Source organism: Prinia subflava, chromosome 8, assembly GCF_021018805.1.
Source record: "Prinia subflava isolate CZ2003 ecotype Zambia chromosome 8, Cam_Psub_1.2, whole genome shotgun sequence".
Lineage (NCBI taxonomy): Eukaryota > Metazoa > Chordata > Aves > Passeriformes > Cisticolidae > Prinia > Prinia subflava.
Window position 1 is genome coordinate 3,629,243 of NC_086254.1, and position 23,453 is coordinate 3,652,695.

Here is a 23,453-nt window from a genome sequence, read left to right on the forward strand (position 1 = left end):
AGGCTGTAGGAATAAAACCAGTCCTTATGCTCCAGCACTTGCAGGCAGCAGGCACAATTTCACTGCACTCTTGGAAAAAAAGTAATTCCTGAGTTTTTTGGTGCTTGAATAGAATAAGGAGGGTTCATGAATTCTCTGCTGGGGATTTATGTATTGGCTTCAAGCCCTGTCACAGTCCATGGAAAAGGGATCCTGCACACACACTTAGATGTGTAGCTGTGCAACAACAGCACAAGAGCCACGGGGGAAAAGACAACCATAAACAAAACATCTCATGCTGCCCTCACTAAGGCTCCACAGAGCCTCTCTTACATGGAAATTGTTCAGTAAAGGGAAACTTCGTTATATTTAATATAGGGCACGCTGAAGCTGCCACAACCAGCCACCTACACCCAGCTCTCTGTGCAAGGTGACTTCACCATAAAATGATTAAGGAGCCAATGTTTGCAACTCTGGGATGAAATCTGGCTATTGAGCTTCCAGAGGAAATATTACTTAATAATTATCCACTGTAAGTGCGAATAACTTTCTCTCTTCCAATTCTAACCTGAGATGCAACAATAATGCACCCCCCCAGAGCCATTCCCAGACAAAATCTGAAGCCTATCTTGAAATCAGCATAATCTCAACAAAAGATAAAAAGAGTCAGACTCAGTTTTTAATTGCTCACACAGGTTTCTGGGTGGTCTCTGTGTGAAGGACATTGCAAAATCTGAAATTTCACTGCCAAAAGAGTTGTTACAAAATTGGCATTTCTAGCAGAGGTCTCAGCGATTAAATGATTTATTAACAACTTTCTAGCAGGGTTTTTATGTGTTCAAGCATAAGTTGATGACAGAGGTTTTGCAGAAGAATTCTTTATAGCAGAACTGATACTCAAAATATGCTGGAGACATTTAAAGTTCATCTTTTGTACCCAAAATCAATTTCATCAGGAAGAGCCACTGCTCAAAAGGTGCCACGTGTTTGTTTACAGGTTCCCTGGCGGGTCTCAGCTTCAGGTAGGACTCGGTGCTGTGGTGGGGACATCACCCTTGCACCTCGTGCAGGTCCCCAGGCTGTCCCCTGATGGAGCACTCGGCCTCTCCAGAGCAGGCAGCAGCTGCTCTGTGCCCAAGGAGTGAAGCAGCAGAGTCACCCTGGAGTGGTACCACAGCTCGTGGGCACAGTGATGCCTTCACAGGCACCAGTGCCCTGCAGAGGCCAACACCTGCATTAGAGGGAATCACTGCAGCAGCATCCTCTGGTGGATCCTGTCTGCCTCCTTCACGTTTCCCCTAAGAAGGGCTGGATGGAAAGGTTTAGGGCGAGTCCTCACTCCGAGCTCCTGCCAGCACAGCCACGGGCTCTGCTCTTCATGAGGCCAGAGAAATTCTCCTCCAGCACACACAGAGTGACCCCTCAGGCACCAACCCCAGCCTGGGAAACGGGCCCTACCCTCCTGACACCCCCTGCCTCACCCAGACCTGCTGCTGGAAACAATTTCTGATTTGACAAAGGTCAAAAGCACAGGAGCAGCATGTTTTTATCACTGCAGTAAGTTACAGAAACACCACGTTGTAAATCCATTCGTGTTCTTTTCAAAGCTCACCCATTTCAACTTGGGCTTGTTTCCCCCCCATAACATAGTTCCTACTCCTTCAGGCAGGCTCACCAGTTAACCTAACCCACCTTTTCACCTTTTGATAGAAGCTGGCAAGCTGCAGAGAGATCTCTTGGGTCCAGAAAACTCATTAGGACCCATCTTCTACCTAGCTCAGCTCACCTGGGCCCTGGGAAGCCAAATGCCCTGAGAGTGATTTACATTCTTTCAAATAAAGGCGGAGGCTGCTCAAAGCCCAGCTGACCGTGCTTGAATCAGGTGTTGTGACTAACACCGATCAAAAATCAGCAGTGAAACAAGGACTGGTAAACAGGGCATCATCTAAGCCCCTTCTGCACAAACACACCAATGCTGGAAGGTCTGAGAAAGCTCCAACGTGTTCCAAGCTCCAACAGGCTCCGAGCTCAGCAGCTTTGCCAGTCAGGCACTGCTGTGCACCAGCACCGAGCCCCTCCTGCTTTGGGACAGGCTGAGCACGTCTCTCATCCCGAGCACTGACTGGGATTACAACGCACTCCATCTGTTTAGCAGCATTTTCACGGCAGCTCTAACGCAAGCCACGTCTTGGAGGAAATTTTCTGATGTGCTGAGGTTGTGCTGCATAGTTTTGTGCACACCCAGGAACTTTTCTCTCTGCTGTAGTGGGATGAGCCTTTCCCCAGGCAGAGGGGAAGTGCTGCCTCCTCCCCTGCCCCAGCTGCACGTTGGCTCTCACTGAGCTGAAACCGAAAGTGGCTCCGTTGCTGCTGAAGGAAAATAAATGCTGCTACCACCCAGTGGAAAGTCATCTCACAGCCAGCATCCATGGGTGCTTCACAAAGCTCTGGCCAGGCAGGCTTTGCAAAGACTAATCCCAAACATCCCTATGGTACAAAGCTTCCTGTTCTCATCCTGCTGAGCTCATCCTTGTGGACACAATAATTCTCAATTTGAAGACAAAAACCTAGAAGGTTTGAATGCTTTTATTTGAATTTTTATACAGCAATACAAATTATACAGATTCGTTACAGTACAGATTTTGCAGGGGTTTATAGAGGTACTTGGTGAGTTTTTGGTTTATTTAAAAGAAAGAGGCAGATCTCGGGAGCACGGTGACATGAACAAAACAATCTTGTGGCAGGAAGCAAATCCTGGCCACAGGGAACACTAACCTGGCTGAAACCTACTGGGCAGAAAGGTGGTGGTAGCATTCCCAGCAACAACATCCCCAAAACATCAACCCTGGGCTACTCTAGAGCTTTACACAGGAATTGGTGAGCACACAGGTGAGAGGGGTGTTCCTGTAACAGCCCTGGAAGTCCTCGGAGCCCTTGGATGAACTTTGCTGCAGAGGGGACAGAAGTGAGGGCAGCTGATGTCACACTGAGCCTGCTGTCCAGCAGGTGATGCCACAGGACAGAGTCGCTGCCACGAAGGGAAAGGAAACCAGAAAAAGCTTTAGACTGAGTCACTCAAACAGGTACAGTGAGATGAGGAACACGATTCAGACCCATGAATGCTGACACCATGTGCCCACTGAGACACCACATGTGCCACCAGGACCTGGTGGCTCGTGTCTTGTGCCCACCTCTGGTTCCTGTGAGCAGACAGAACAACAGCAGAGCTTCCCTGCAGGCCCTAATGCACAGGAGAGGGCAGAACATAGAATTCCATCAAGGTATTGCTATTGCTAATGTGCATCAGGCTTGAGAAACAAGTGTCTGGCACTGAAGGATTAAAGCCTTTCAGCAAGCAGGGTCAAAAATATGATTACACCATCCTAAATGCTTCTATTCAGTTTGGTTTAATACTGCTACAGCAAGTGCTATCACGAACAACAGAATAAATTACAGATTATATAAATAAAATGTATGCACCAAATAAAAGATGTCTCTGCCACTTTTAATACACTTTGTTCCTGCAGTGGGTAAGTGGCATTTAAGAGGAAGGAGTCAACTACCAGATAAGAAAATTCCACTCTCAGCTGGAAATCAAATTCTTTTTCAGTCACAGAAACTCCCCTTTCTAAAAATTTAAGACAAACAACACCAACTAAATTGCACCCCAAGAATCCATCCCAGGGAAGCCCTTGAGAAGTACAAAGGTAACTGATTCTACTCTAGAATACGCTGGAATAGGCGAGCGGCCCCTTCCTTCAGAGCCTTTGCACTCCACTGGCAGTGAAACAGAAACCATCAAAATGTTTAAAACATAAACTTCACACAGATTTCAAGGTGCTCACTGTTCACAGCTCCTCGCCTGAGCTCTTGCTGTGAGTGCAAATAACCCCGAGATGGCTTCTGCACACAGAGAGGGAAGGAATGGGCTGCAACAGAAAACCTGTGACTGCGCCTGGGAGCCAGCCTGACACACAGAGCCTTGTCCAAAACACACCCAGGGGAACAGGGGAACAGCAAAGTCCCTCCAAGCAGGTTTGTCCAAAGCAGGCAGCAGGACAAGGGCTGCTCTGTGAGCTGCAACACGCCAGCACTCAGGCTGAAGAGGTTGCACATACATTCCAAAGTTTGCTGGCTTTAGTATGAAATCTTTCCTACAAAGAGGAAGGGTTGCAATGTTACAGGATTTGCTCTAAAATTCTCACAATTTTATCATCTTTCCTGAAGACAAGTCAGCAGCCAGTACTACAGGTAGCAAATGCTCCTACTAGACTATGTGCTAAAGTCAGGATTGAAACTGTAACAGTATTCCTAAGTTAAAAATATCAATATCATCCCAAACTGCCCTGGGACAGGAAGCTTGGCCACAAGCATCACCAGCCCTGGGACACCTGCAGAACTTCAGAAGTTCATAATCAGCCCTGGAGACTCTGAGTAGTGGCAGCAAATCCCAGCAGGTGAACAAGTTGTTGCTGCTTTAGGAAGGCCAGTGAGCCACACTGGAGGGCATGGATTTAATGTGACTCTTCCATCACCAGCCCATGTCTGAGTGGGTGAACACTCCTCCACCTCCTTCTTCAGCCATCAGAACAACCCTGATGCCTCAGCACACAGAGCCCCCTCAGGAGTTGCTCCAGGCTTGCACAGCCCAGCGAGTTGGCAACACACCCGTGCCAGCACTGGGTGCTGCCCTGAGGACTGGGATGAGCCCTCCCAGGGGCATTCCTGCACTCAGGACTTCAGTGGGGATTATTTTTTGGTGGTTGACAGCAGAGTTTTGCAGCACATTAAATGCTGCTGTCCACTGCTGCAGTGTCCAACAGCTCTTCCAGACTCCCACCTTCCCCACTTGCAACCAAACTGGGGTAACACGACAAAGCACTTCCTACAGCAGCAAAGCAAACTCTGTTTCAGTTCCAAAACCTGCCTGGTGCCTTCCTGCCTTCAGTTTTGTTTATTTTTCTAAGTTTAAGCTGGAAGAAAGCACTGCACAGCTACCAGAAATAACTCAGTGAGAACATGAATAGCCACAAAGTGAATGATCCATTTGCTGCACTGCTGGTACCTCCTCAGTCTGGGCTTTGCCAGGCCAGGCTTAGCTTTAAGCAGCAGGTAAGGTTAAGCAGCACAGGTTAAACCTCAACTGCTTTTCCTGGTAGGATGGGAAGAAAATAATCTTGCTTCCTCCTACAAAACTTAAATCCCACATCCATATATTAAATATAGCTGTGTTAACTGTTGACAAAAGCTGGTTTGATAAGCTTCTGTATAGGAAAATGTTCATCAACTACGTTTTGGAAGGAGGGAAAGAAAAAGGACTGGAGGAGTCTGACCCTGAGCCAGATGGGAAGCACAGTGTGGAATGCTCCAAAGAAACCAGGCAATGCATCCATGTTTGCTTATTCAAAAAAGCCACAATGACTTTGGGATCAGGCTGCACTCACTAGTGGGAAACCCTTAACCAAATCAGTATTAGCAGATACAGAAAAACATCTAGAACAAAGATGACCCTTTGCCACCTGTCTCGCTGCTCAGGGTTCCTTTTCTCCATGCAGTGATGAAATCTCTGTTCCAGCAGCACCAGTTGGGCAGAGCTGCAGGGGACCAGCTCTCCCCAGCCCTGCTCTCCCACAGGCAGGACAGCTCCAGGGCAGGACTGGCACTGCTCAGGCTGTGGTAAGAGCAGGGCTAGAGAGCATAGACTGAGTAGCTGGAAGCAGGAACACTTCCCATCCTTTCAGGCTATGGAAAGCAGTAAACCCCGCAGGGAGGCCAGAGCTCATTTCCTCAATAAAACCACGGCTCTGCCTCTTCCAGCTCACCCTGCAGCACATTAAAGCACACACACACTCCAAAGCCACAGGGCAGCAGGTCCTTAACCATTGTGCCCAGTGGGAAAGGGGCAGTTGGAGGTTTGGGAAGTTGGCAAACCAGCAGCAGCTGATCCATTCACTGAGCACAAGGCCCACGGGCACTGCTCAGTACCACTGGAAGGACAGAGCCTGCCCAGTGCCAGCCACGGGGCAGCAGCGCCCACCTGGAGGAGCACAGCCTGCCCAGCTGTGAGACTGCAAGCTGCAGGAACTCAAAATGCCACCTGGCAGCCCCAGCAACGCACTCGAGTGACACTGAAGTCACAGGACAGAGAAGTTGGGCTCATTTCCACCCATAATTAATTTTTACTTAACTGTTCCAGCACTCTTTAGATTAGATTCCTCCCCTTTATCTTTTCCTCTTCCCCCCTTATTTCGTATCAGAATAGCTCTAGGACAAATTAACACAATATTTGAAAACTGAGGGGGGGAAAAAACATGGTAGACTCAAATAAAGACCAATGTTAAATATTACTTAATGTTTTCTTTTATTTAAAAGATCATTCACAAAATACCATATCCATAAATTTATTTTGTTATGAAGCAGAATGTGCTAAGTGTTTGGAATTCTTCTTTTTTTTTCCTTTGTTTTTACATTTAAAAGTCAACTGTCTTGACTAGAAGTGAGTTTTTATATGGGAATTTGTTCTTAAAATCTTTTCCACATTGAAGATGTAAATAGATCAATTATTGGTTTGGAATACAACCACACAAATGCATGTCTGTCTTAAATTAAGTATTAGTGTTAGACAAATGGTTCTTATCTCAGAAGCAGATTAAGTGAAAGGCAGAAAGAAGGAAAGAGTAGTTCTGTAAATTGCTGGGACTCTGACTTACAATGGGAACCTTAGGGAAGAAATTCATCACTAGCAGTGGTGCTGGTAGTGGGGCAGCAGTGCTTCCAACCTCCTCCTGTGAGTACTCTGGGGTGCTGGCTGGTTTATCTGAAGGCTCTCAGCACTGGCAATATGGGCCCAAGCTTCTCCCATACACTGGACATGTCCAAACTTCAGTGTGGTAGAACCAGGTTTTGGTTTTAAACATTAATGAGCTCTCCTTTTGCTTCAGCCTCCCCTCCCTCCTCCCACACAACACTGACAAGAAACATTTCAAGTGAAGAGAGGTATAGTAACAAGAGATGCTTTTTCCCCAAACTTCTACATGAGAATCTATAGCAGAAAGATTTCTAATCTGCCCATTTTCAAGGTATTCTGAAAGCTGAGGTCCTAAAATTGTACCCCACTGGGCAAAGAAATACAGGGGATAGTGACGATCAAATACTGCATGGCAAAGTATACACTCCTTCAACAAAAATAAAAAAGTCAATTTTATTTGTAGAAACTTCATTTAAAAATTTACCAAACATGTAAAACCCAAAAAAGTAAGCAGAAAGAGCCAGTGAGCAGTTGTGCTCAAACAGGCATGGCTTTGCAGCACTAACCTTGAGCTCAGAGTCGTAGTAGCATCATACCATTTGGAAGTGAAGAGCCAGCAGGAAGAGGCTGCTGGCAGAGGCTTTATCCATACTGATCCCATCAGCCATTCACCAGGCTTGCCAGGCAAGGCATCCATTAAATTGATCCCTCCTGGCAACCCATGTGAAAGGGCAGCTGCCCCCCTTAGTTTAATAAGGGGCTCTGCTGTGAACAGTGACTATCACCAATTGTCATAAATGGTATTTCACTACTTGGTTAGAACTGTAAATTTCTGTTCAACTCATCTGGACTCTTCAGTTTTCCTCTTCAGAGCCACAGCAATACAGAACGAGACATGCAAGTCAGAAGAGGAACACTGAGGAAGTAAAAGGAAACAATACAGGGAAATAACTAAGTCTAACCTGTGCTTCTAAAGTAAAACAAACCCAGAAAGGAAGAAGTGAAGCAGCACCTTTGTCCAGAGACCTCCACACTTGTGGAAGCAGCCACACCGCCTTATCTACTGGCAACTGTGCTGCTTGGAAGGAAACAGAAGAGGGAAACTCAGCACAAAGCAGGCACTAGATACAGCAAAGCCAAGAACGTACTAAAAACCACTTGTTAACAGCTGACATGCATTCACAAGCTCTGTGTTTTCGGTTTCAAAGAGGACAAATACCAGATGGCAGGAATGGTAAACTGCAGGGTTGACATTCCAGCAGAGCTAGTCACTCTGTACTGTCTTGCTTTTTCTCCCGCCTCCCCATTCCCTCTCAACCCCAAACTCAGTCGTGTTCTTTTACTACTTCCTCCCGGGGCTTGGCTCCTCCGAAGATGGCAGAGTTTGGATTGGCTACTTGATTGAGGGGAGTATCGACTGTTCGAGGTTTGAGCTGGAGCCGGGGTCGCTGTGCTCGCTCCTCTGCAAGGAAAAACATTTCACTGTGACATCTGCCTGTGAAGGGCAGGAGTTTAACCCAACAGCAAAACCAGGAGCCTGCCTTGCAGAGGAAGGCCAAATCCCACAGGCAGGAGGAGTTTACCTTCTGTTGGCTCTCTGAAGTCCATGGAGGAGCCACGGAGGGGAGGCCCATCTCGGAAGCGGCCGGTGCCACCGCTTCCCATGGAGGCGCCCGGTGGCCGCCGGTCCCCGGGGCGGGTCCCTCTACCCCGACCTCCCAAGAAGTCATCATCTTTGAATCCTGGAGGTGGAACACAGTGCATTTAAAGAGCATCTCTGGCAATGTTTTTAACCTAGACTCATCTGGATGACTGGGAAACCTTGCTAGTCACCGCTGTCAGTCCCGATGCACTGAGAGCCTCTGGCTGCAGACACATTGTTTCACAGAGCTCTGCACCTTCTGCAGGAGTTGTTCGGGTCCCATTTGAAACCAAGCACACTATGCCAAGTTCAGAAAGTGCTTTATCCACTTAGAGGCTTATTGGAGTGTTGGAGAATGGCTCAAGTGAGTTTAAAATATAAACCTTGGGTGCAACTTGAGTTTGTTAACCTCATTAGCTGACCTGACAGACAACACTACAAGTGCTCAGAGTACTTCCACAGCCAGATCATCACACTGGCTACAGCCTGAGCATGAAATCTGCAGGAGCAGAGCAAATGGGAAAATAGCTGGGGAGTGGTGAAATACCCTTAAAAAACAGAGTAAAATCCCAGGGCTGTTTAACTGTTCTATAAACTGACCAGGAATTTACTAAACTAATTAAAGGGCTGGGGAAAAAATCACATCAGACTTTAAACTGACTGCATTTCTTCAGTTTATGTATATCACAAAAAAAAGATAAATCAAAAACTCCCTGTCACTGACCAGAGTCCCAGTCTGTACCAGTGACCACCCCTGGGTATCTCCCCAAGCCCCCACTGCCTGCATTGAGTGGGAGGAGGATACTTCAGACTATCAGCATACAGAAAGGGAATACACTCAGATTTTCAGAAGCTGCCTGGAAGAGAAAGTTGTTTGCTTCCCTACTGAGATTTTCCTTTTTATTCAGTATTTGGCAGAGCTGCAGAGCTGTCCCTTACTTACTTCAGTGCCAGACAAGCCATCTTTAAAGACTTGATCTAGAGCAAGGCTGTACAACCTGAGAAGAAAAGCTTCTGTAGCAGCTAAGACTGAAATGCTAAACTTTTGGCTCACGAATCACTCATCCAGCATTTAACAGGCTGAAATGCATCCACATTTGGAGAAGCTGCCAAGGAAGGTACAAAGCTGTGACACAGAACACTGAGCTCCAAAGGCAGGTTAAGCGAGCACTGCAGCAAGCTCCTCTCTCCAGCATCATGCTCCAGTCCATGCCGGGGGCAAGGGCACACTTGGCTTCTCCTGCATCGTTCATTCCACTCACGCAGAGACCAGACACTGCAAAGTTGTATTTGCCAACATCTCCCCATCAGAAAATGGACCAAACCCATGAGTTCAGAGGACAAAAGCAATTGTGTGAATGCCACCCTGCATTCTAATAGCTGGAACTGACTGGAAGTCAAGAGCAAACCCAGTGGCTCAGTCACCACCTTCCACTCAGCAAGCTCAGTCACTTGCTGCAGCTGCATTACCAAAACAGGTCTAAACACTCAGGGACATTTTGCATTTACAAGTGCTTTGGAACACTAATCTGACTTTGGAGAAGTCAGTTACTTTAGGGACACACAATGTAACAACATCACATCTCCCTGAGATGATGAAAGCCTCTGCTCTGACAGAATATCAGCCTTCCTACATGATCTGTCTGCTTCTGCTACTATTCAGAAATTTACTTAGTTGTACGTTTGAGAAATGCTTAAAACAGTCACCCATTGGCTTCATCTGGACAAGAATTCTGTCATTTATAGTCATTTCACAGAATTTTCTATTGACACACTTTCCTCTCAAGGCAATGGAAGATTCCCCATAAGGAATCCCACCATGGCTGCAGGATGTCCAAAGCTGACAGATACAGTAGATTCAATCAAACCAGTAATGGTGACAAATGAAAATGAGAACATTTCAGTGCCATTTAGGCTTCCTATCTGTATAAGTGTTAATACTGATACCAGAATTGAAGTCATCTCTGGATTCCCATCCACCTCCTCTGGATTCTCTGGAACCTCCTCCCATTCCTAGGAAAAAAGCCACAATTGTGTTCAAGTGTGTGAAAAGCTGTGTGAAAGACTGAGCAAGGGAATACCAAAACAATGTTTCAGTCCTTCAATATTCAAAGTTATGCTGCTGGAAAATCCTTTTCTTTTCGTACTACCAAGTTCCATTGCACAGGAACAAACAGTTTAAGTTAACCAAGAGTAAGTGGCCAGAAAAATTTCTTTAATACACATTCAATGGAAGCCTCTGGTGAGTCCAGTTCAACCGACCTTAAACTACAGGCAAGAATGTTTTTACACTGGAACAAGAGACATACTCCAAACTAAGCACTTATCTACATGTGCTTACTCACTTTTCATACATCATCATAAAATAGTAGCAGATCAGACTGTTGGGCTTATGATTGTCCTCTGCAAGACACAACAAGTTATTAGGGGTGTTGGTCTCACTTCCTGGGTTAGGAGTAACAACACATCCAGCCTCTGGACACAAAGCACAGCTGAATTTCAGACACCTCGGGAGCAGCAGCAGCAGCTGGTTAGAAACACACATCTGTACACTCAAAATTTCGCCTTTCAGTGTCATCTCCATGTTCACTCGCATGCCTTGTCAGCATCAGTCAGCACCAGAAGCCATAACTACAACCATTATATTGAAGAAGCTACTTAGAAAAATGGGAGTCACCTCTGTCATCGGGCCCGCCGCCTTTTCTGAAGCCAAAGCCACCTTTGTCCTGTTTCCTGCCTTCTGCTATGTCCACTCGCAGTGATCGGTCACCCAAAAGCTGTTAAATCAAGGGAGAATCTGCTCAGGATCTATCCCAAGGGCTGCCAAAGAGTTTGAGACTTGTGCTTGCCTTTGATTTCACAAATTAATTGCAAGTGTACTTACTGCACCATCGTATGTAAGAGCTTCCTTGAGTGACTCCACCTCATCGAACTCTACGTAACAAAATCCTGTAAGAAACAAATCTCAAGTTAAAAGCACTTTAAAAGGCCTTTGTAGGAGGCTACCCCTCCTGCATGCCTGCTAATAGCTTCCTTCTCTCTTAAACATGAGTTGTGATGTGCACATGCAAGATGCACATGGCTCAGAAACCAATTCTCAACAATGAATACATTTAGCAGCACCTGTTAATGATGGGGCAAATCCTGGAACAGAACTCTGGGCACTCTGTGAATGCCAAGAGCCTCATTCCCTTTTCCACAGAGTTCTCATTATAGATTAGATCTGATTTATGCCTTCAGACAGTTATTCAGATGAATATTGACACTCTATTCCTAGTGGTTTAAACACAAAATTGAAATACTTATGTGGTCAGCAGTGTGATTTTGTGTCATCACATCATGTAGTGGATTTACTCCTTTTCAGAGGCCCTCTGTTATCCAAGGTAAGCCTTTTCCACCCCTTGAAGTAACTTACAAATATAGTCCATTTCCACCAGACAATTCCCATAGCAAATGAATTTGCATCCTCTAAAAGAACTGCCTGAATGGGTTATCTACTTGCCTTTTCTCCCTGCCTACTAAAAAAAGACAGAGCTGAAGCAATGGGAGTCTTCTGAAGTAAAGGAATTTACTTAATACTTAAGGTCATGGGCCTTAAGTGGGTCAGCTCTGGTAGAATTCATACCAGATAAGGTTTGAGAAAGTTCTTGTATGTCAGGGCAGATATTGACTCCTCACTCAGGTTACTCTGTATTCACACACGATGAAACAGTGACTCTCACTCAAATGATACACTTACATATTAGCAGATGAGACAACATGCCTAAGTCAACATAAAAGCAGAGAACAACTATGCTTTAAACTGAAATTCACTTTTAAAGAGACTTTCTCCTACTAATTTTTCATCTGCCACCAAGGAACTCTGAGCACTCACCTTTAAATTTGTCTGTTTCCTTGTCTCTGACTAGTCGTACGCTCCTTATGCTGAGATCCTTGAAAATGGCATCTATGTCTCCCTGGACAGTGTTGAAGGGCAGGTTTCCCACATACGCTGTGAAAGGGGGCTCTGTTGGCAGCTCTTTATTTCTGCGGGAACCAAGGCCACCACCACGAGACCTGGAAAAAAGCACAGTGCCTCTGGAGCTGCCTCTGGAGCTGCCCCTGGAGCTGCCCCTGGAGCTGTCTCCCAGCACAGCCCATGGCACTGCTCGGGTGCTGTGTGCAGCTCCAAGTCCAGCTCCCCACAGCTCTGGTTGGTTTTTCTGTCCTTTTGCCTGTGCCTGCCACCAGAGCTGTTGGTCAACCCCTTTCCAGCATTGCCTGATGCAGAACTTCAGTGGGAAACTGAATGCATTATGAGGTGGACTCATAAACAAAGTGATGAATGAACTTCTCAACCCACAATTCATTAAGGAAAGTAAAATAAGTTTACCTCTAACGTCCCCTGCCCCAAAACATTACCTTTAAAAAAAAATCTTAGAATAGATTTTAAGAATAATTTATGGTAATGAAGACTTGTATGGCACAGGTTTGTCAGCTTATCTGGAAATTAAGCTGGATCCAATACTTTTAACTAAACAGTACATTACCAACACCCACTCCACAAGCATCCAAATTATCTCAGCAACATTTAGCTTAAGAGAAACATCTTCCCCTAAGTCTGAAGCTGGGGCCATAATTGTTGGATATCTGAAGTGGAATGCTTAGAACTGAACACAGAACAAATTTGGTTGAACAAAGGGTTCTGAGGCAGAAAAAGATCACGTGCTGTATGGATGCTTGCTTCTTCTTTGGTCTTGTGAATTACAGAGGTAAACTGGGTGGTCTTCTCCTGTCTCATCCCTCAGTACCAGTCAAACTCTTGGCACTCGGTGCTGAGGAAGTAAATGGTACCAGCTAAATTCTTCACTGTCCTAATGCAACACATCTGTGTGAACTTCCTGCAGGGCCCAGTCTTCAAAGGCCAACCTGGATTTTCTGTACAGAGAGCAAGGCAACCTGACGTTAAAGCTCCTGGACTTGTAGACTGTAGGATGCCACTGGTTCCAACACCATTTGTCCCACACAAGCAATTTCTTTACCTGAATATCTACTCCCTACTCTGTCCATCTTCCCTTTATCATCTTCCTTTACTGGGCTTTGCTTGTGTATGTTCCCTTTCCCTGAGGCTCCCCATGCACTGAAAACCACGGTGGAACACAAGCTGTACCAAAGCAGGATTTGCCAGACCAATTCAATTGCTGCAGAGTCCTTCCTAAATTCCAGAAGGTCAAATAATTTTATAATTTCCTTTTATTCTGGCTGGTTGCATGCAGTCAAAAAATCCATTGGGCAAGCAAGGTACTTGGCAGTATTTTTTTTTTCATTCAAGAAAAAATATTTTAAATAAGATTTCTTAACTCTTCCTAGGTGAGCCTGACATTTGTGCCTTATTTAGCAGCTCCATGCACAAATCATTTGTCACCAACACTATCAACATGCTGCTAAATCAACTTGAATCACAATCTACATATCTTTAATTAGTGTCCACCCAGGTTTGCATTTTCGCAGTTTTGACAATATTCCTCATCTGCCTTTGTCTCATTAACAAGTCAAAACCAAACTGGAGAACTAAAGCTGTAATAGTTGTGAATTACTTCAGTCAAGACTGAGTTTTAAGGAGGAACTCCAAGAAAGCTGGGTTGCTGTTCTAAATAATCCCATAATACACAGAATCAGTTCCATGCCTTTGTCCTTGTTTATTATCTCCAGCATTAGGAACAGCTACGAATGTACCATACATTTAACTTGCATACAAAAAAGAAAATGTAAATGTTCATCTCCCACAGGCACATCAGAATTGAGTTTCAAAGGAGCACTCTCTCCTTGTACATATCCCCAGGACACTCCCTGAGCTGCCACACACCTCACAGGGAGCTGATTCACCTAAAAACCCACCCTGGAGCTGAGTCCTCAGCCACACCAACAAGGTGACCTGGACAGCTGCAAAGAGCACTTTGCCAAGGTGGGAGTGAGAAGGAGAACAAGGCGGAACCACAATTTTCACCAGCAACCTCCAGTCAGCTCCACTGGAGCCCCTTCTAAAATAACACTCTCAATCCCCAAAAGGATTTTCTGTGCCACAGACAAACCTCCTTCCCACCACATTGCGCTGCATGTGTGGAAATTCGTGCCCTATTGTGAAATCCAGACTGATTTTAAAGTCAGAAAGTTAAATATTCTTCTCAAATTTCATATTAAGGCTTTGGCTATCAAATATATAACTGTACCTTTGATATTTTATATAACTATACCTTTGATATTTTCATTTCTATTTGGAGAGCAGGAACTGTCAATAACTAAGTTTCAAACCAAATTTCTTATGGAACTCAGGTACAGCAACACAAGAAGAAACTGTTTCTGTACTTCCCTACATTTTTTCCAACTCTGAAACAGTGAAATAGAAGAAAAGGGCTGACTTCAGTAACCAAACAATGAGATTGGAAGAAGATTCTCTCATTTGCAACAAAGTAGGACAAAAGTAAAAAACTAATTGAAAACACATCTGAACTAGGCAAACCAGAGTTCTGAATGAGTATCTGCATTTCCCACTCTAAACTTTTGCTTGGACTCAATTAGGTAATAATTATGTCATCTTACTGTGAGAATCTGAAAGACATGACTTGATTTCCTTCTCAGAAAACCAAAGCAGAAAGCTGAAGAGGAAAGCTTGCTTCTAGCAACATCCCCATAATTAAACTTTGGTGGGCTGATTTAATGACTTTGGCCACTTTGGGTAGAAAACAACTAAACTCCCATTTTAAAGCTACTCTTTTGCAAAGTTTAGTTCCATCTCCAGAAAAGATCTGCTAGAAGTTCAAAATGAAGGCTATTCTGAACCCCAGTATTTGAGTTAAACAGCCTTTCACTGCAGATCAAACCTCCAGATTTACCTTTTGCACAGCACAGAGACAACTGCCCACCTGGGCTGTGGCATTTTCTGGGGCACCATGAGGATTAGCAGGATGACAGGGTCTGCCCTCCAGGACCACAACACTAAACTCAAACCCAAGTTATTCAAGCAACCCGTGACATGTCTGGAGTAAGCATCAGATGTCTTCAGCAAAATGCTTACCCTATAAAAATTAGGAGATATCTTTTAATGCTAGATGGGTAAGACGTGGGATCCAAGCTGCCAGAAGCACAAGGACTAAATCCCCACTTTCACTGAACTCTGCAGCACCTGAGCAGGTGAATCTTAACCTTTAGTAGGGTGCTCAGCACATCAAGCCACACCTAAATAAACAGCTTAGCTGTGAGTTAGGAGTGCTAAACACTCCCTTTCTTTCAACTCTGAGAAGTCCTACAGACTTTCAGTTTCAACTAGGCCTCAGTGTGCTTAACTATAGGTTTTCTTGTCAAATTTTGGGCTCCAAAATACTTTCTAAAAGGCTTATAATATGTCTTTTGTCATTTTTGTCAGCATCACATTCCTCACCAGGAATAAAGTGACTTGTGCATCCCCTAATGTTATGATTCAGCTTTTAGTCAGTGCATCACTAAACATCTCAGGTGCAGCAAAATCCCATCCTGATGCTCTTCCACCATTGTTCTGATGAGAAAGAGGCAGATCATTTACATTGTTAGAGCCTGTGGGGCACTGATTCCCCATCTGTCACACTGAAATCCTGTGCTCACTCATTATGTACACCAAAATGCAACCTCCACGAAAACTGCAACATCTCAGCTGAGTTTACACCGTTCCTGCATTTCTAAAGTGCCTAAAAATGAGCAGGAGCCACTTTAAATGAACATGGGACTCTTCCATCAGAACCTTCAAGAACAGTCCTGTTTTCATTACACTTCACATATTACAGGACTTCACACAACATCCACAGAGACCTGTAAATTATGAACGAGCTGTTAGTAACTTTATAGTAACAATAAACTAGACAAAGGTACACATTGGTCTCTAATATTAGTAGTACCTAATGTTTAGAACTGCAGGTAAATTAGAATAAACACATTTTCTTATCTGTAAAGATATTTAATTTGCAGGATGCCTTTAGTTTACCAAGCAAGGATCCAAACCTTCCCTGACAGCAAATTTAAGTTCTCTTACAGGAATCTGCACGTAAAATAACATTTTATTACTTCACAGAACATGCCTACATTGACTAGGATACACTGTCCAGCAATATAATGAATTATAATGGGTCAAGTACCACTTTGGGCTGCTGGCAAGGTTATTTTTCTACAGAATTTTAAAAAATAACAGAGATGCAAGTGGCTACATCATCTGTTTGCTCTGGGACATCTCTGGATTAGACACAAAGGGTATCAGTGCAAGCAAATGAGCTTGAAAAGCTGAAAGTATCAGAGTACTTCTAAAGACAAGAAAAACTTACTGCTGTTCTAAGTCCAGCAGCTCCTCCCTGCTACCTAAAGAGTCTGAAACGAAACCAAGTTATTCATCTAAGAGAAGAAAAGAGCACGAACACCATTGATCAGGAAATACACCCTAGAAGATTAGATTATACAGTAATACACTTGTGAAGATTTGCTCACAAGGAAGTTTATTCCACAGATTTATACCTACTGCTTTATTTCAGAACACATGGAAACTTGTAACATCAACCTCCAAAAAAATCAATTGTTTGATTGCACCTTCCTGATGTAAGCCAAACTTCTAAATACTGGTTATTGTCTCTGTAGCTCCTCCCCTAAAAACATTCTTCAGCAAAGAGACAGAGACAAGCCCGATTCCCAAGGATCAGGGATTTGCAGTCAGCACCCGCAGCCCCGGATAACGCAGGACGGCGGCTCCCGGCGCCACTCGAGCGGAGACACCACAAAGCCCTCCCATTTCCTCCCGCCGCAGGCACCACAACGCTGCCCGCTCCCGGGAGCGTCCGTCCCGCCAGCGCAGCGGCCTCCTGCCCTGCTCCGCTCCTGCTCCGTTCCCTCCGCCCATCCCGCTGCGGCCCCGCTCCTCGAGGCCTTCCTTGGCTCTGGCCCAGTACCTCCCTAAATCCCCCCTCCACTCGTCTCCGGGACGGCGGGAACAGCGACACCGTCTGCCTCCCGCCCCTTGCCGGCGCCCCCGAGCCGCCCGGCGCTGAATCCTGCGGCGCTGGCCGGAGCAGCGCGGGGCCGGCCGGGGCCCCCCAGGACCCGCGGCCCCCGCCCTGCCGCACAAAGCGGGCACGCCGCGGCCCGCGGAAGGGCACCCCCCGGCCCTGCAGGAGGGCGGGCGGGGGCAGAACGAGCCCGAACAGTTCCCAGAGGCAGCGCCCCCGTCCCACAACCCCCGCCCGCCATCCCCGCGGAGCGGGGCAGGCCGGGCCCTACGGCCGCACCCCCGCCGCGCGCGGTCTGGGGCCACGGCTCCCGGCTCCTGTCCTAGCTACGGGGGAAGCCCCAACTGCTGCCCCCGGCCCCGCTTACCCGCGGCCGCCGCCGAAGCTGCTGTAGGCCCGGTCGTCGTAGGGATCGAAATCCGCCATCGCCGCCGCGGCCTCGTCCCCGTGCGAGCGTGACAGGACCGCGCCCGAGGACCCCGCAACGCTTATATATGGCGGCGCGCGGGCCGGGGCTGCCCCGCGCAGTGCCTGCGTCCAGCCAGCCGCCCCGACGGGGCTGTCCGCTCCGCTGCCTGTCGGGAGGGGCACCGCGCGGCTCGCTTCCGTCGGCGCTGGGACGGGATCTACCCGGGGATCTGCGCGATGTCTGCTCTGGGATCTGCCCGTGGATGTGCCCGGGATCTGTCGGGGATCCCCTCGGGTCTGCCCGGGCTGGGCCGCGGTAACGGCCCCGGTGAGCGTTGGCCGCTCCAGTGCTGATGCAAGCCCAGCCCGCGGCTCTGGCTCCCCAGGCATCCCGCTGTGGCTGCGGGCAGGGATCACAGAGCTCATGGAAATGGATCCTGCTCCAGGTGTCACCGGCACCCACAGTGATCACAGGGATGGATCCTGCCCCGGGGTCATTCCCTGCCCTCCCGCGGGTGGCACCGGTGTCTGGCAGGACAGCAGCAACACGCAGTGTTCACAGGGCTGCTGGAGGATAGTGCTGGGTTTTATTGCAGATTAAGACAACGGGCTGTACCCGAGAGTTTCACAGAGTCCTTAAAAAATACTATTTGTACCAACTGGTTTGTCTCCTTTTGCCAGGCCATAATCTGATGTTTTCTAATAAAACTACATGTCAGATTCTCACCCTAACCCTAACCCTAACCCTGCGTGTGTCAAGATTATCTCAAGTAGTAATGTTCTTTAATGTAAGATCTTTGCATACTTTCAGCAAGAAAGGAAACCTTACTCGTGGGGCAGGCAGCAGGCAGCCTCCCTTACTCAAGGACATCCTGGAACTAATGAGCATTAAGGATGTATTAAATTCGGATGTTGGTGTACCTCTGTGTATACCAACAGAGGTATACACAGCTGGCCTATGTTCATTATGATTCTAAAGACCCTGTGAAGACCCTTCCCCTCAGCATGTGTAGAAGTTAGCCGAGGTTACGCAGCTTGCAAATTATTAATCAATCCCGACAGACGGACAGTACTTGGAAAGGTTCTAACTATGAACTTCTGAGTATAAATAATGGTGTAAAAAGCCGATGGGGTGTGCTGGATTTGCGGAACGCCACCGAGCACCGCGTGGTGGTGATTAACTCTGAAATAATCAATGTGTCCGCCGACTGTGTCACGGTGGGCTTGCGGCACACCGGGTAAGCAATCCGACTGTGTGGGATGAGGGGCTGAGGGAGCGGCCGTGAGGGGCGGCCGTGAGGGGAGCGGGGCTGAGGAGACAGGGGTGGGGATGAGAGGAGCGAAGGCACTGAGGGGAGCGGGGCTGAGGTACCGGGAGCACTGAGGGCAGCGGGGCTGAGGTACCGGGGAGGTGCTGAGGGGAGCGGGGCTGAGGTACCGGGGGCACTGAGGGCAGCGGGGCTGAGGTACCGGGGAGGTGCTGAGGGGAGCGGGGCTGAGGTACCGGGGGCACTGAGGGGAGCGGGGCTGAGGTACCGGGAGCACTGAGGGCAGCGGGGCTGAGGTACCCGGAGGCGCTGAGGGGAGCGGGGCTGAGGTACCGGGGAGGTGCTGAGGGGATCGGGGCTGAGGTACCGGGGGCGCTGAGGGGATCGGGGCTGAGGTACCGGGGAGGTGCTGAGGGAAGCGGGGCTGAGGTACCGGGAGCACTGAGGGCAGCGGGGCTGAGGTACCGGGGGCACTGAGGGCAGCGGGGCTGAGGTACCGGGGGCGCTGAGGGCAGCGGGGCTGAGGTATCGGGGGCACTGAGGGCAGCGGGGCTGAGGTATCGGGGGCACTGAGGGCAGCGGCTCACACAGCGGCCGAGCCCGTCCCGGCGGCCGCGCTGCCCCGGAAGAGGCGGAGCGGGCGGGCGGCCCCACGTGCGGCAGCGCTGGCGGCATGGCGGTGATGGAGGGGATGGAGAAGACGGAGGAGATGGAGGAGATGGAGCAGCGGGGCGGCGGCGCGCCGGTGACCGACCCCCGCGGGGTGCTGCGGCAGGGCCGCGCCTTCCTCGACTTCTTCTGGGACATCGCTAAGCCGGAGCAGGAGGTGCGGCTGGCGGCCACTGAGAACCTCCTGCGGCACTTGCGGGAGGGCAAGAAGGTGAGGCGGGGGCCGGAGGGGCGGTGGGTGCGGGCGGGCGGTGGGTCACACGGCTCCTCCCTGCGCTCCCCTCGGGAACGCGTCAGTGCGGACGGACACGGGCCGGGCCGTGGGTCTGGCGGCCGGGCCGCGCTCGGAGCAGCCCGGACACCGCCCCGTCTCGGTCTCTCTTGCAGGACGATGAGCTCAAGTACACCCTGAAGCGGCTGGTGGAGGGACTGGGAGCCACCCGCGAGGCCGCCCGCCCTGGCTTCAGCTTGGCCTTGGCGCAGGTCAGTGTTTCCCAGCGCGGGTCAGAGCCGTCGGCAGCCTCTGGCCATGCTTGGGGTCTCTTTCGCTGTCTGTGCAAGGCTGGAGGGCTTCCTTCTGACCGCTGCTCTGTACACGTGGGAGGGAAGGCTCTCACAGTAACCGTAGTGGTTTTAAATGGTACTACTCTGCTTTAGAAACTGTGATAAAGTTATGAACTATACCAATGTCACATTCATGCTACAGAATTCAGTCCTGCTTAAAGGACCGTCCTTAATTTACAAACTTTGAGCAAGTTTTCAATTACTCTGCATTTTGTACTATTGCTGCTTCTTGAAACTGTCTTGCTCCTGCTCTTGGTCAGTTGATGTGGGATATCTGAAAAGGTAACTCTTTAACGAACACTTCAGAGTTTTTTTCTCAACAGTGGTTGAATCTGTAACATAGCAAAGACTCCCAGCAATTCGTATCACCAGTGGTGTGTGACCTCATCTCACCTGAGAATTTGAGAAAGCAGAAGAGTCTGCTGTGTGTTTCCTGCTTTGATCAGGGCCTTGCCCATGATGAAAAGTGTGATTACCTCTGTTATAGGGTCAGGCAGTTTCAGCAAAATGTTCTCATTATTATTCTGTTGTGTACAGAACACCCTAGAGTATCTGCATGTATATTTGTATTTGCATAGAATCCTTGAATGGTTTGGATTGGGTGAGACCTTAAAAATTATCCCATTCTACCCCTGCCATGGGCAGGGACACCTTCTTATAGACCAGGCTGCTCCAAGCCCCATCCAACCCGGCCTTGAACATTTCCAGGGATGTGGCAGCCACAGCTTCTCCGGGCTACCTATGCCAGGGCCTCTCCACCCTCACAGGGAATGATTTCTTCCTAATATCTAACCTAAATTGACCTTCTGTCAATGTGAAGTCATTCTTCCTTGTGCTGGCTCTCTGGGACTCCAGAGTCCCTCTGCAGCTCTCCTGGAGCTTCTTTAGACACTGAAAGAAACTCCAAGGTCTCCCTGGAGCCTTGTCCGAGCTGTACAACCCCAGCTCTCCCAACCTCCTTCCTGTTCTGTACATCTTTACTGATCTGGTTGTCTTTATTCTGGCCTGATAAAGCAGCACATCTGCTGCTGTGCTGAACAATTGTTCAGCTCTATTTTAGCTTAACCCAGTACAATGTCATGAAATGGAAGAACTGCAGACAGCTATTCCATCTCTTCCCTCAGGTTTTGCAGGCTTTTGAGGAAATTCCACTGTGCAGCATTTTGGAACAGATAAAAGAAAAACACAATCTGGAAAAAGTGAAAAAAGTAAGTCAGCTCATGGCAATATTTGCCAACTACTTCTTGAAATGAATTGTTCTCTATTCTTTGAAGTCTTGCTGTATACTGTAGTTTTGGAGTTCTTGTTAAAGCAAGTGGCTATAATGAAATAATTCTGAAAATTGGAAGTTGATGACATTGTTATCTGGCCCTGTTTTAGGTGAGATTTGTCACTGTGATGAAGAGGTGCTCTAGTTCTTAAACACCTTAAAATGGGTTGCTTTTCAGTATATTTTCTTTCCATGGTGAGGTGTTCAAGGCTGGATCTTCTTGCCACCTTGCTCCACTAATCATGTAGCTTCATGTGAAATGCAGCCTCTCAGAAAGGGAGATTTTTACTTTATTATTCTTTTCCTTTCAGAAACTTGTGAGAAATGCTGCTTTTGGGAACTTTTTTGGAGTAATGGCTCTGTTCCAGTCTGGACGGCTTGTGAAGGTAACACTGCTGTCAGGGGTGCCAGTTCTGGGGCTTCTGAGGTGGGGAGAGGATTGACAGAGAAAGGCTGGGTCACTGGGAATCAATGCAGTGGCACTGGAAGCATCAAGTTCATTTCTATTGCATCGTCCATGGACTCTTTGTGCCTTGTTAATGTCTGTTCCTGAGTAGAATGTAGGAACTGTGTCAAATAGTACAGGAGGTCCCTACCTTTCCTGGAAGGAAGGGATCTGTTGTCATATTCAGCTGGAAAACGTGATTTTGGAAAAAGCTGAGAGACCTATCAAGAAACAATTGTGTGTTTCTTATTACAAGTAGGCATAAACATCTAAAGAGTGGATTGTTACCTGAGCCTTCAGCTTAATTTCTGATACGTGTCCTGTGGTTTTGCCTGTCTTTCTAGGACCAGAAAGCTCTGCTGGAGAGCATCCAGCTTCTGCAGCAGCTGACAAATCAGCAAGCACACCTCAGGGACCTCCCGCGCAAAACTCTCATTGACATCACCTCTGAGGTACAGGCACAGCCTGTGGGGCTGGGGCATGGGAGGAGGAAGAGAGGGCTTGGCTTTGGGCTCAGCTTTTCCTTTAGTTTGTTCATAGCTGCAAGTTACAGGGCGTGTGGAAGAGTGAGTGTGAGCTGTGGGAGCTGTCCCTGTATTGCCTGTGGGCAGATCTTGTATTCTGGAGGGGTGCTCTGGTTAGCTTAGTTTGACTTCATCACGGACAATGCCACAGTCTGTTGTTTCTCGTTGCTTGGATGGTGTGTTAGACCATCTGCTCTTTGGAACAGATGTATGCTGAAAACTCTGAACAGCAAACCACCTTTGGTTATGCACCAAGCCTGGGCCCAAGGTTCAATATTGGGCTGTTGGAAATGAAATGATGTAGGGACAAGGAGTAAAGAGCTCTGAGTATACAGTAAAAGAAAAGAGTTTATTTCCTTTTTTAAAATGGATATTATTTGTAGACATGAAGACTTGCAGTGTTAAATAAAAATAGAGAGTCTCCTTGTCCCTGGGTTGCCTGGCTGTACAGGCAGAGTAGTCAGACAGCAAGAAAACAGTTGCAGCTGGAGTCAGCTGACCAGACTTGCAGTCTTATGACAGCATCCTGTCCTGCTCCCCATGGCTAAGCACCTGGGACTGTATGGAAGTCACAGACACATCCATTATTTATTTTTCCTTGTGTCACTATTTCTAGAGTTTCCAGAACACTGCAAGCTTTTAGTAAAATGTCCTCCAATGCAGATACTTCAGTGTACTTACTTCACTGCAAGTTAGTAAAATGCCCTCAATATTTCTCATGTGCTCTCACCCTCATTTCTGTCTAGGTACCTGAAACTGTGTTTGAGGAGGTCCTGTTTGACATCTTGCAAGGTGACCTCTCTTCAGCTTTCACATCTCCAGAGAACCTGCACCTTTTGCTTGTGGGTATGCAGAAATTCCCTGGTGTTCTGAAACCTAAAAAGCTGAAGAAGCTGTTTGGCTCACCTACTGTTGTAAATAAGGAAAATATTTCCAG

At 47.6% G+C, this 23,453-nt stretch overlaps 2 protein-coding genes across 3 annotated transcripts in view; one reads left to right on the forward strand and one right to left on the reverse strand.

Moving 5' to 3' along the window:
• Positions 1-6,321: 6,321 nt before the first annotated feature.
• On the reverse strand, positions 6,322-17,892 carry EIF4H (eukaryotic translation initiation factor 4H). 2 transcript variants are annotated; one of them, XM_063402410.1, is made up of 7 exons: positions 17,736-17,892; positions 12,244-12,425; positions 11,254-11,318; positions 11,047-11,146; positions 10,317-10,382; positions 8,311-8,469; positions 6,322-8,189 (listed from the first exon to the last, which is right to left on the reverse strand). In XM_063402410.1, exons 1-7 carry the CDS (start codon positions 17,792-17,794, stop codon positions 8,053-8,055), a joined length of 768 nt encoding a protein of 255 aa, XP_063258480.1. In that variant the 5' UTR covers positions 17,795-17,892; the 3' UTR covers positions 6,322-8,052. The 2 variants fall into 2 exon arrangements, with proteins under 2 accessions (XP_063258480.1, XP_063258481.1); XM_063402411.1 differs by lacking the exon at positions 10,317-10,382.
• Positions 17,893-19,674: 1,782 nt separating this feature from the next.
• MYBBP1A (MYB binding protein 1a) overlaps positions 19,675-23,453 on the forward strand; it is a 55,710-nt gene continuing 51,931 nt past the window's right edge. Inside the window, exons 1-6 of the mRNA XM_063402413.1 lie at positions 19,675-19,924; positions 20,101-20,196; positions 21,402-21,485; positions 21,859-21,933; positions 22,337-22,444; positions 23,263-23,453. Coding sequence (XP_063258483.1) covers positions 19,718-19,924; positions 20,101-20,196; positions 21,402-21,485; positions 21,859-21,933; positions 22,337-22,444; positions 23,263-23,453 — 761 coding nt within the window. The 5' untranslated portion in view covers positions 19,675-19,717. The remainder of the gene's footprint in view (positions 19,925-20,100; positions 20,197-21,401; positions 21,486-21,858; positions 21,934-22,336; positions 22,445-23,262) is intronic.